Source organism: Lolium rigidum, chromosome 6, assembly GCF_022539505.1.
Source record: "Lolium rigidum isolate FL_2022 chromosome 6, APGP_CSIRO_Lrig_0.1, whole genome shotgun sequence".
Taxonomy (NCBI): domain Eukaryota; kingdom Viridiplantae; phylum Streptophyta; class Magnoliopsida; order Poales; family Poaceae; genus Lolium; species Lolium rigidum.
In genome coordinates this window covers 357,358,720-357,370,554 of record NC_061513.1, presented here as the reverse complement: position 1 = coordinate 357,370,554, position 11,835 = coordinate 357,358,720, and the positions used below count along the sequence as shown (strand labels likewise).

Sequence of the window (11,835 nt, the reverse complement as noted above, 5' to 3'; positions counted from 1 at the left end):
ACGTCACTTGAAGTCTTGAAGTATGGGGCTGCGTTTTTTTTTTTTTTTTTTGCGCCGGCGCCTCCATTTCCGGTTTGGGTCGACAGGACGAGTGGAGATGCCTCTCTCAAAGTGCAAACCAAGATGTGTTATATTTTGTCAAAGCTTTGTCAAATACTGTAGTTCGTATTTCCCTGCAACACCCCGCGTCCTTTTTCCAAATTCCAGCCTAAAGCCACTTTCCCCCGTGTTTCCCCATCTCCAAAAATTCTCAATATCCAGTACCGTCGCGCTCGTGTCGCACCAACCAAACGGCACACGCGCACGCCGCCGCCTCCCACGATGGCGACGCGGCAGGCCTTCCGGCGCCTGGCGCGGCGGATGCTGAGCAACGTCCCGGAGTCGACCGTCTACGGCGGGCCGCGGCCGCAGGAGGCGGCGGGGGCGCGGCGCGTGACGGTGACGACCCTCCGCGGGAAGCACCGCCGCGGGGAGCCCATCACCGTCGTCACCGCCTACGACTACCCCTCCGCCGTCCACGTCGACTCCGCGGGCATCGACGTCTGCCTCGTCGGCGACTCCGCCGCCATGGTCGTCCACGGCCACGACACCACGCTCCCCATCTCGCTCGACGTCATGCTCGAGCACTGCCGCGCCGTGGCGCGGGGCGCGTCGCGCCCGCTCCTCGTCGGCGACCTCCCCTTCGGATGCTATGAGTCCTCTTCCACTCAGGTACTAGTTCCCCACGGCCGCCCCTCCCATTTTCGTCCGCTCCGATTTGATCTGGTGGAGATAGGAAGCTGCAGTAAATGCGGCCCGCTAGCAATTGCTTCTTTTGCCACTGCTGACGTGGTAGGAGCGTCATGTGTTTACACTCCCCAAAGTTAGCTCTCCAGTTTCCTTTCGTTGTCATTGTTAAAGAATTTGCTTATGCTTGTTCGTGTTAGAGCGGTAATTCTTGTTGAATGGCACATTGGGGTCGATTCATATAATATGCCCTTTTCTTCTAGGCTGTTGACTCTGCGGTGAGGGTGTTAAAAGAAGGTGGAATGGATGCGATCAAGTTGGAAGGAGGGGCTCCATCGAGAATCAGTGCAGCCAAGGCTATCGTGGAGGCCGGAATTGCTGTTATGGGGCATGTTGGCCTCACGCCGCAGGCTATCAGTGTGCTTGGTGGGTTTCGGCCACAGGGGAAGACAGTCGATAGTGCTGTAAAGGTACCTGCTTTTGAAGTTTTGGTCGTTGGCAATTTGGGCATGTATCCGGTTCAATGTCGCCACATACATTTTGCTCCATGATATTCTGCTACTGTGTGTAGGTTGTAGAGACAGCACTTGCCTTGCAGGAGGCTGGCTGCTTCTCAGTTGTGTTGGAGTGTGTGCCAGCTCCGGTGGCAGCTGCTGCTACATCAGCATTGAAAATCCCAACGATTGGCATCGGTGCTGGACCATTCTGCAGTGGGCAGGTGCAATTATTTATCATGTTCTATTGATCATTTCCTTCAATCTTTTAAGAAAATCTATATATTTTGTTAGCCACATTCATTCTAGTTCTATAAACAATTCATCATTACATGCACATTATATGCGGCTTTTAGCACAACCTGAATAAGTTTTGCTGAATATGCCACTTGAATGCCATACATCCTCTTTGTTCTTATATATTTTGTGTTTACTGTAGTATTCCAAAACATACACTTGACTTCTTTGTTCATTCATGAAGCCCTCATGTCAGCATATTTGTCATGCAGGTCTTAGTGTATCATGACTTGCTAGGGATGATGCAACATCCACATCACGCCAAGGTAAATGTGACTGTCTTCTTAACCCTTGCTTAGCAAATTGGTTTTCTTGCGGTTTACCCTGACCTTAGTCTGTACAAATAATGCTCTACCTGCAGGTCACGCCAAAATTCTGCAAACAATTTGGCAATGTCGGGAGTGTAATTAACAAGGCACTCTCTGACTACAAGCAAGAAGTTGAAACACGGTCGTTCCCTGGCCCGAGTCACACCCCGTATAAAATCACTGCGACAGATGTTGATGGCTTCGCGAATGCGCTACAGAAGATGGGTTTGGGTGAAGCTGCTGATGCTGCAGCGGCTGCCGCTGAGAACTCGGAAAATGAAGGGAAACCGAGTGAAAACAGTTGATCTACGGTGGTTGATTGTTGTGGACGGCAATAGCTAAATCTAGAGTACAAGGACGGCCTAGCACAACGGCTTCCTGCCTCGGTGCAATCCTGCCAAGACTGCAGGGGCAAACTGAAAACTGAAAGCCAAGTGTTAGCCAAATGTTTCTGACATCTTAAGGCTATTGCATGTATTCTCTGCATTTGAATAAATAAATAGTTTCGGTTTAGAGCGTACAAGCAGTGCCTAGCACAATGTAGTTCTGAAAACTGAAAGCCAGCGTTTGATAAATGCTTCCGGTGTCTCAACTCTGAAGGCATGTATCCTCTGCCTTTGAATAAGTAGCTGTTAGTGTACACCAAGAAAATGGTTCCTGCTCTGCCAGTTTTCCCATTTTGTGCAAATCGCAGAATAAAAACATGGTGCGTGCTGCAGTGCCTGCAGATTCAGTTTAACACTTCAAATTAGTTGTCTAAACGGAAACATTTCTCAGTTCCTCTGATCAAGTAAGAACAACAGAATTAAGTATGAGCTGTTTCAATCTACATATGATTTCCACCATTCACTTAATTCACAATTTTGAAGAAAATACACCGTCTAATTCATGACTAACTCGGATCAACAAACTTCCCCATAAAAAAAGAACATCGACAAACTTTCTTACAGTACTAGTCGGTGGTACATACAATAACAGCAAACATTCTGCATACATTATACTGACAGGCGTCTTTCAGCAGACTATCTTCTGTCAGTTTCTTAAAAAGTAGGAATATCTTGCAGAACCTCGTGTACTGTAAAAACAATATAGGCAATCGAATGCGCGCATTCTCTGAGTAACATACATACAAGTTACAAGACCTCCTGCAGTTTACAGCACAGCGTTACAGGACACTCTGAAGTTAGAATATTAACACGTTTGGCTGATTTTGTTAGACATCAAGTATGCACAACGTGCAGACCCAACTGGATGCTTAAGATGTAAGGTGGATCAGAAGCCCTTCATGAGAAGGGCAGGATGGTGCTCACTCTCCTGCTTTGCAAGAATGAATCTCATGTTGAGCTAATCTTTGTTATCCTAGAGTAATCACCAACGTTGGCAACAAACAGAGGATCTTTTTCAACGTTGGAAACCGGCTTTTCGCCTGCTTGCTCCAACTCTTTTGTCAAGTCATCCATTGTTTTCTTTAAGTTGGCTTTGCTCATCTGCCCACCTTCGCTCATTGAGATGCCAACCATGGTGATTTTGGGGAGAAGAGGGTTTGGTTGCAAATCATTGTTCATGCTGGCATCATATCTGTGTATGAAATCAGAGGACTCAAAATTAAGTGAATAAAAAATCTGAATTGTGATCTCAAACCTTAAGAAGCAACAGTAGGATAAATTGTGATCTCAATTGCTCTAAAAACTGAAGCAATGTTTGGTCTAGCATAAAGTGACTTCATGTGAGATCATAAGGAATTCATTTTTTGACAAAAATGTGTATCCCACACAGCGTACGCTTTTTTGCACCACAATGGACAAGGAGGGAAAGAGGATGTCATTCAAGAACAAACCTTCTGGATCTTCTGTCATTTTCTCGCCGTTTGAACGCTCTATCATGCCCTGGCCATATATTAGGAAGTAGGTTGCTAAATGGGAAGTGAGATTGGCCATGGTCTTGGCTACTGTGTTTTCTGTGGCTGCCACTATCAAGGTTTGGCTCCATAGCTTGAGATTGCTGATTAATTGAGCAGCAGTCAGCATCCTTAGCAGTAGTTGAACTATTACTAGTGATATCAATCCTGTCAACGGAAACAGCAGTCCTGAAAGGGTGAACACCACATATATGTTAGCAGTTCAAAATGAAATCAAATGGCTTATGCTACTACTGATACCACAATGAAATGGATTAAATGCATGTTCAGTGATTTCAGAACTTCCTATTTGTAGCTCTCCAAAAGATAAGTTCAGCCATTGTTCTTGTTCCTCCCTTGAGCTAGGCAATTGAATATTTATAACTGTCTCTACATGAACCTACAAGTTCAATATTTTGACAATTATACTACATATGGCCATTAAGCTACGAAAACTGCAAATGGAGACCGAGCTACATGCAGCTCTTTATTTTCAAAAATTCGGAAATCATAGTTTAAGTTTTAAAAAAATCTAAAAAAAATCCTGGATGTAGACAATGATGAAACCTACAAACGTGCAAAATCTCAATGTGCAATTCTTTGTATTTGTAAACTACACAAAAATGACAAAATCTGACATGTTTTATAGTTTTTAAATGTGAACTATTCACTATTCTCAGATCCACACATTTGTCATTTTTGTGTAGCCTAAAGTACTAGAATTTCACATTAAGATTTTGCATGTTTGTAGATTCCATCATTGGCTACATCCAGGATTTTTTTCCAGAATTTTTTGAAACTTAAAAATATGATTTTCGGATTTTTGAAATAAAGAGCTACATGTAGCTCGGTCTCATTTGTCCACTCTCCATTAAGCTATTAAGTTATGATACAACAGTATTTAGATATGCAAAATTAGGAGATGCAGAGTCAACTGCAATGCAAATTTAGAAAACCAAGTATTTCAAAACTTGGCTAGTTAATCTCTCTCCACGAGTTCATCACTACTGAAGGAGGACTTCTATAAACAAATGCTCAGAGAAATAGTCTACGACAATCATGACATTGCATCTGTACCTTTCTTCAAATGAGTCAACAACATAGGGAAAATGTGGTTGTATGCCAGTAGCTCTTCTGAGCCACTTATTTCCTAGAAGTAGTTTATCAACAACATCAAGAAACTGGATCTCGGCAGCTTTTGTTACAATATTTAATGGTATTCCAGCTGGACCGATTTCATTCATCAATTCTTTCACCTACAGAACAGTTCCTTCAAATATGAGAGGCCAAAAGTCTACAGATAGGAATCTAGATATTGTCTATGATCATAGTACCTCGGGGGGCTCAAAGAAGCTATCTGCACTTTCTTCAAGTATTTCTGATGTTAAACTGTCATCACCAATGTCTCTTCTACGCTGTACATGGCGATTTTGAATTATTGAATGGAAATGCTGATCCATTGAAGCTTCAAGAATATTGTCTAACATGTTTTTATCAAAAAAGTATGGTGAATACCTGAAATCGGCAGAATTCATGTCATACTTTCATGAAATATCTGAGACAACTAAGAAATCTCCTATTTTATCCTGGCATACACAGAAGCATCTAGTATGCTCAAGAACCTACATAGGTAGCACATGAAACATCATGGCAGACTACGAGCACACATCAGTGGGGACCATGTGCAGATAACCTAACCTCATTGACATTTGAGAGGAACCAGCATATCATGAATCAAAAGGAAGATTGTTAAACAAAAGCATCGTTGGCAGAAAAAGAAATACTAGCTAAGAAAAGAAAACATGCAATCTGAAAAGTTGGATCTCCATAGTGACATTCATGGAGAGAATAAATGTAAAGAACTACACTGTTGAGTTGTCAATATTGACTGTCACAGGAAAAGATGTGCATCAAACATAACACAAACTGGAAACAATGGCAGCATGTTGGTAAAGTATGACATGACAAAATAGTGGAGAAATGATCAAAGAAGAATCAAGAATTTGATCCATCCATACCATCTAATTCCATCATTCGTTGCCACTGCAATGTTTAAATTTTGAGCGCTAAAAACAGGAACGCCATCTAGTTTTTTCCTTCTGCTCCTTTGTGGAATTGACTTTAACAGCTTATTGGCAGCCTTGACCTAAAAGGAGAAGAAAAAAATAGTTTCAGTTGACATCTTAAGTTATATGCAAAGCTGAAATATTTAATCACAAACCTGCTTTTCATTTGGAACAAACTGGAACATGTGAGGTTTTTCCTGCAAAACAACAACTTTCCTGAATACACTGAACCAAATATGCATATGTATATAATGCTTAAAAGTTCATACAGAAAATATATTATAGGGAGGTCCTCTGTAAATTTCACACATTGTATTGTGCATATATACCATATTGCAACACGCATATTACATAACATTTATGAATATGATGTAGAAAAACAGAAGAGCCCAACCAAGATGCATGCAGCTAATGTTTTTTTTTAATGTCAGTCCTACCAAAGAATGGAATAAAAGTAAGGGTCAATACAGAACAAGTTGAATTTAACATGAATTACTGAAGCACTTAACTGTAGAGTACAATTGTTGTTATTTTGCACAACAAATGAATAGACATTCTCAAAGAGCAAACTGGGATTACATAGCCTAATAGGGTACTGGGCGTAAAACTGGAAATGTAAAAAGCACTTCTTCAAATGGTCATGCTCTATCTGGATAATGTTAATGTGGACCGCAGCACATCTGGTGCAAATACTATTAAAAAAAATGCTCTGTGGCGCACATGTCCATATTAAGATGTAAGGATAGACGCTTCTGTCAACACTTAGGGGTTTAGATTTAGATGCACATAAGCACCTAAAGAAATAATCACTTCAATGATACACAGAGGCTAATCTATCACCTATTTTTCCAAGACACTACGTAATAACTAAATATTTTAGTATTGACCAAACACATCTCAACATCATGTAGCAAACAAAATCTAACCCCTGTGAGTTTTGCTATCTAGACAGAGAAGCATTTCAGCTCTGTATGTAAAGCATTATATGAAGAAGTACTGGATTTGAAGTGTTCAGCAACAAAAGAACTCATACCAAGAAAATAAAGTCACGCATAATGAAAAATTATCACTGCAGCAGCCTTTACATTTTACTTGTTAAGAAAATACCTTGAAATGTTCGTATGCTACATCAAGGCGACAGGCCCCCACCATACCACTTGGGACATTTAGCCGCTTAACATAGGACACTGAAGATGTTGAAGCAAGTTAGCTAAAAGCATTTCACTGAAATAACAGAATATTTGAAGAACTAAATTGAGTAAGAGCCAGAATTCACTAATCAAGCATATTTTGTATCACTAATGCAGGGAAATGTTGCTTAGTAACAGAATGGACATTGCCCAGCGCTTAATCCTGGACCTTTTAGCATAGGTGAGCTAACAATTAACAAAAAAAATTAACAAATGTCCACTTCAGCATCCGACATATGAGTTTGGGTATCATTATCTCAAAGTCAGAGATGGTAAGGGGTAATGCTCTGTTTGAGTTCGGGAGAACTTTGATCCGCTAGGTCCTCTCCCTCTCTGTCCTCTAAAAATTTGTATTGGATCCTGCTGCTTTTTTGAGCATTGATATAAAATGGTTCAGGCCGGTGTAAGCCCGCCATAGTCCCGGTCAAAAAAAAAATCAGGAGAACTTAGAAACACAGGACTGCTCATCAGTTCTCAACTCAACGTACTGAAGTTGGCAAGACGGGAGGAATGTCACTCCTTACACTGCCATCTAAAAGCCAGGTTACCAAAATATTCCGAGGTTTTGTAATCCCTTCGTCTTTATATGTAAGGCCACTATGAAAAATACATTTTGCCAATAATATCAACTCCTCCTGTAATGATGAAATAAAATCAACAATATACTCCCTCCGTCCCAAAATAACTTGCTCAACTTTTTCTAGATACGGATACAGGTTATTTTGGGACAGAGGTAGTATTAAAAATAACTGAACTATTATGTACTTATGTGCACCGCTTCTATATACTCTAGACAGACACCCATCAAGTAACTACTAAATTCGTAATGCATCAAGCAGATAAAGAAAACAAAGCATTTCTTAAGGAAAATACCTGAATCATTCAGATCCATGAAAAACCTAAACACTGGATCACTTTCACTCTTCTTCAATGGTGACATTATCCTTTTGAACCACGTAGGAGTCCTGAGACGGAATAATTTGGAAGCAGAAAATTAGCAACCAAAACATTTTATCAAGTAGGACATAATTAAATGTTGCAGGCAACAGTAAAGGTTCTGCCCTCTTGAACTAGGAACTGAGCATTCTAACCCAACAAAGCATTTAAATTACTCCCTCCGTTCCTTTTTAATTGACTCAAATTTAGTACAAAATTGTACTAAATCTGAGTCAATTAAAAAAGAACGGAGGGAGTACAAAAGTTTCCAATAGAGTACAGTTCTTTGAAGGGAAGTAAAATCGTATTGTTCAACGATGTAGGATAGCATCCACGGTTCAATCTTGTGGTCTGGCAGGGTACACTAGATGGCCTCACAAAGCAGAATGCTGACCGACTCACCACATGTCCAAAGTAGCATGATTTTCAGAGCCCTATGTAAGTGACAGAGTATTGTGCAATTTCTAGATGGGGATGTCTTAAAGGATTGTAAAGCAAAACACAAAAGCAGACGCATAAATAGTACTCCCTCCGTCCCATAATTCTTGTCGTAGATTGTATAGCCTAATTTTTGTTTGTAGATTTAAGTTTCCTGAGTCCATGACGCATCTGGCTTTACACAGAGATCCACCGATGAGTAGCAGCGATGACATCCTAGGTGAGAAATATGCCAGAACATGTAGTAGAGGGTAGAGCTGCAACAGTCCTTCATTTCTCAGCGTGAAATCTTCAATGATACGGGCATTTATCTTACATGATATACTAGCCCAACTGGTAGTAGCAAATTTCCGCAGGCATTTTCAATACTACTACAAGTCTACAAGTAGATTAAAAAGGCGTAAAGCATTCCCCTCGGCCAGACAAAAGCGCCAATCTCGTGTTTGCGACTAACCGGGGAAGCCAGAGCTATATTAAGCAGCAGCTGCAGGAGGAGCAGAGAAGTGTACCTGTCGGCGATGAAGTTGGGGAGGTGGAAGCGTTTGGTGACGGCCATGAGGCCGTTCCCGGAGGGGTCGAGCATGGTGAAGACCTGCCCCACGAAGGCGGGACCCCCGCCCCCGCTCCCGCCGACCTTGACCCCTCCTGGCCCCTTCCCGCCGCCTGCCGCGGCCGGGCCGGCCATGCGCGGCCCGAGATTGGAAGCAGGTGAGGAAGAGGATGAGGCGGCGGAGGCCGATGGGACGGGGAGGGAGGGCGGGACGGCTGGGTGAGAGCCGGAGGCGAAGAGGAGGTTGGAGGTGAGTTGAGGGGGTGGAACTGGAGGAGGAGGTGAGGTGATGGTGGTGTGGTCGCGTTGGTTGATGTTACGGCGGGTGGACTGGCTGGCGGTGAGACGAGCACGAGGTGTAGCGTTTCGTTGGACTTGGAATCTGGTGGGTTGGGCGTTCGTGTCTGCACGTGCACTGCGTGCGGGGCTGTGTGCTCCGCAACCGCAATGCGCGCTTTATCTCGTGCAACTCCCTCGCCGTGTCACGCTATTCTCCCCGGCCAATGCTCCTTGCTTGCCTCGCAGCGATTTTTAAATTTAGAGCAAAGCGATTCGAAAAAATAAATAGAGCAAAGCTTACTGCTTCGTCAATCTCAACATTCGCTCGATCAAATTTCTTATATTCAATATCTGAGGCTGCTCATAATATGAGCATAACTGAAAGTGAGTGTATGTGCGTATTTGTAAACCTCTACGTCCGTACTATTTTTCGCAAAAAAAAACTTATTACATTGAACTTTTCTCTTCATTGTTTGTCTTATCTTCAGTAAGAGCAGCGATTGCTCGTAGGGAATGTATAATATTTGATAAGATGTCCATGTCTTTTTTTTACTAAGAGATGATTTTTTGTTTAAGAGAAGACAAACTTTTCTTTTTGTTTCTCTTTGCTCCTACTCATCAATCATCCTACGTAACATTGGTAATATATAAATCATTGTACATGAAGTTAAAACTGGGTATATCCAACACTGGCTCGGGAACAACCCATACACATTATGGTTCATGCACTCCTGCTAGCGATAGGCGGAGAGTTCACATCAACCATGAAACCCTACTGATCTGGTCACAGTTCCCATCTCCCCTACCTATCGGTGCCCCGTCTTCATTCTCAACTCCTCCACGTGCCATCCCCTTTGATTTTTAAGGGTGGACCTCATCTACTCGTTGGTTCGCGGTCATCACGGCGGCTAGGGTTAGGGTTCTAGCTACCAGCCTCCCTTTGTGATGATCTCACCAAATTAGTTAGAGACTATTGGCGGGGAGTGGAAAATGGCAAATGGAAAGTGTATTTGATCGGCTGGGCTAAGATGGACAGATCTAAGGGCATGTACAATGGGGTGATGTCAGCCTTCCCTTACGCTTTTCACGTAGGATTTTTGCTTAGTTGGTGGAGAGAGGAGGAAGAAAGAGAAGGTTTCTTTCCCTTAGCTAAGGGATTATCTCTTATGAAATAAGAGAAAACTATTTTTCCCATTGTACGATTTGTATTTCCTTAGTCACACAATTTCCTACTAAAAATAATTAATTCTCATTTATTATAAGGGATGACAATAAGAGATAATGCATTGTACCCAAATATTTATCGTCTTCTCTTGATGACGTGGAATACTAAGAGAAGGCATATCTTTCTTACCATTGTACATGCCTTAAGGGCCAAAAGGCAGGTTGGGTTCCGAGACATGCGAGTATTCAACCAAACCCTCCTCGCTTGCCAAGCTTGGCGCTTGTTGGCTTATCTAGATAGATTGTGTGCCCTGGTTCTGAAAGCTCATTATTAGAAATTTTGACAGAAGAGACCACCTGCCCCAGTGAAATGCCAAAAAGGACCACCTCTCAATGCAAATGTCAAAACTAACGTGGCGGCACTCTAGCCATGCTACACGTGGAACATGTTGTCGTAGCCGGAGGCGGCAGGCCTTGCCGCCGTGAGGAGTGGCGGCACGTTGGGCAGCTCAAGCTGTCGTTAACTGCACCATCGATTGGTGGGCCCTGTCGCCCTTGCCCGTGGCGGCATGCTGGCGTGGTGGGGTGCCACCACCAGTTGTGGCGGCAAGTCGAGAAGCCTCCCCTGCCACTAACTACCACTGACTGCGAGGTTGAGTGCACTGGCTCTGAGGTGACTGTTGCTACCACTGAGTGCGCTGATTCTGAGGCAGCACGGAAATGATGGGTTGGCTGTTGCTGATTCCCATCTATTTGGCACAAAATGTCCTCGGTTTCACGTGTTTGGTATTGTTTTTTGCGCTTTCAGCTCGGGTAGATACTATGCTTGTATAGAAAATTGATTGTATGATTCCCAGACATGAAATGACGTCTGCGCTGATACAGGAACATGACCACCGAAAGTGTGTAGCGTTGCATGCTTTATAAGCAGCCGCTGCTCAATGCATTATCCGTGAACGTGCGCAGCTACTCTCCTCTCTCTTCTTGTACGAGTTCACATAACACAATCAGCTGCTCTCGTCTCTCTTCTCGTATGAGCTAACAGAACACAAACCATAGTTCGTTGATTAAGTACATGGATCAATAGAAGGAAAAACACATGAAGGTTAGTTCTTTTGGATCATTGATTTTATTCATACATGCATATTTTTTGTGGTGTAGTATAGTGTATTTTGTTCTACTAATTAGAGCATCATTGTATTAGACTCCGAGGTGACTTTTGCTGCCACTGAGTGCGCTGATTCCGAGGCAGCACGGAAATGATGGCTTGGTTGTTGCTGATTCCCATCTATTTGGCACGAAATGTTCTCGGTTTCACATGTTTGGTACTATTTTTGTGCTTTATACTATGCTTGTACAGAAAATTGATTTTATGATTCCCAGACATGAAACGATGTCCACCGCTGATACAAGAACATGACCACCAAAAGTGTGAGCGCATGCTTTATAAGCATCCGGTGCTCAATGCATTATTCGTAAACATGCGCAGC

General features: G+C 42.8%; 2 protein-coding genes across 2 annotated transcripts; one reads left to right on the top strand and one right to left on the bottom strand.

Moving 5' to 3' along the window:
- Window positions 1-321: 321 nt before the first annotated feature.
- Window positions 322-2,573, top strand: LOC124665002 (3-methyl-2-oxobutanoate hydroxymethyltransferase 1, mitochondrial). Its single transcript, XM_047202403.1, has 5 exons — window positions 322-711; window positions 990-1,196; window positions 1,298-1,444; window positions 1,730-1,783; window positions 1,879-2,573. The coding sequence occupies exons 1-5, from the start codon at window positions 322-324 to the stop codon at window positions 2,128-2,130; spliced, it is 1,050 nt and encodes a 349-aa protein (XP_047058359.1). The 3' UTR covers window positions 2,131-2,573.
- A 57-nt stretch (window positions 2,574-2,630) lies between these two features.
- Window positions 2,631-9,247, bottom strand: LOC124661227. Its single transcript, XM_047199090.1, has 9 exons — window positions 8,862-9,247; window positions 7,852-7,943; window positions 6,896-6,975; window positions 5,944-5,985; window positions 5,741-5,868; window positions 5,057-5,237; window positions 4,800-4,978; window positions 3,663-3,911; window positions 2,631-3,403 (listed from the first exon to the last, which is right to left on the bottom strand). Exons 1-9 carry the CDS (start codon window positions 9,035-9,037, stop codon window positions 3,160-3,162), a joined length of 1,371 nt encoding a protein of 456 aa, XP_047055046.1. The 5' UTR covers window positions 9,038-9,247; the 3' UTR covers window positions 2,631-3,159.
- Window positions 9,248-11,835: the final 2,588 nt, after the last annotated feature.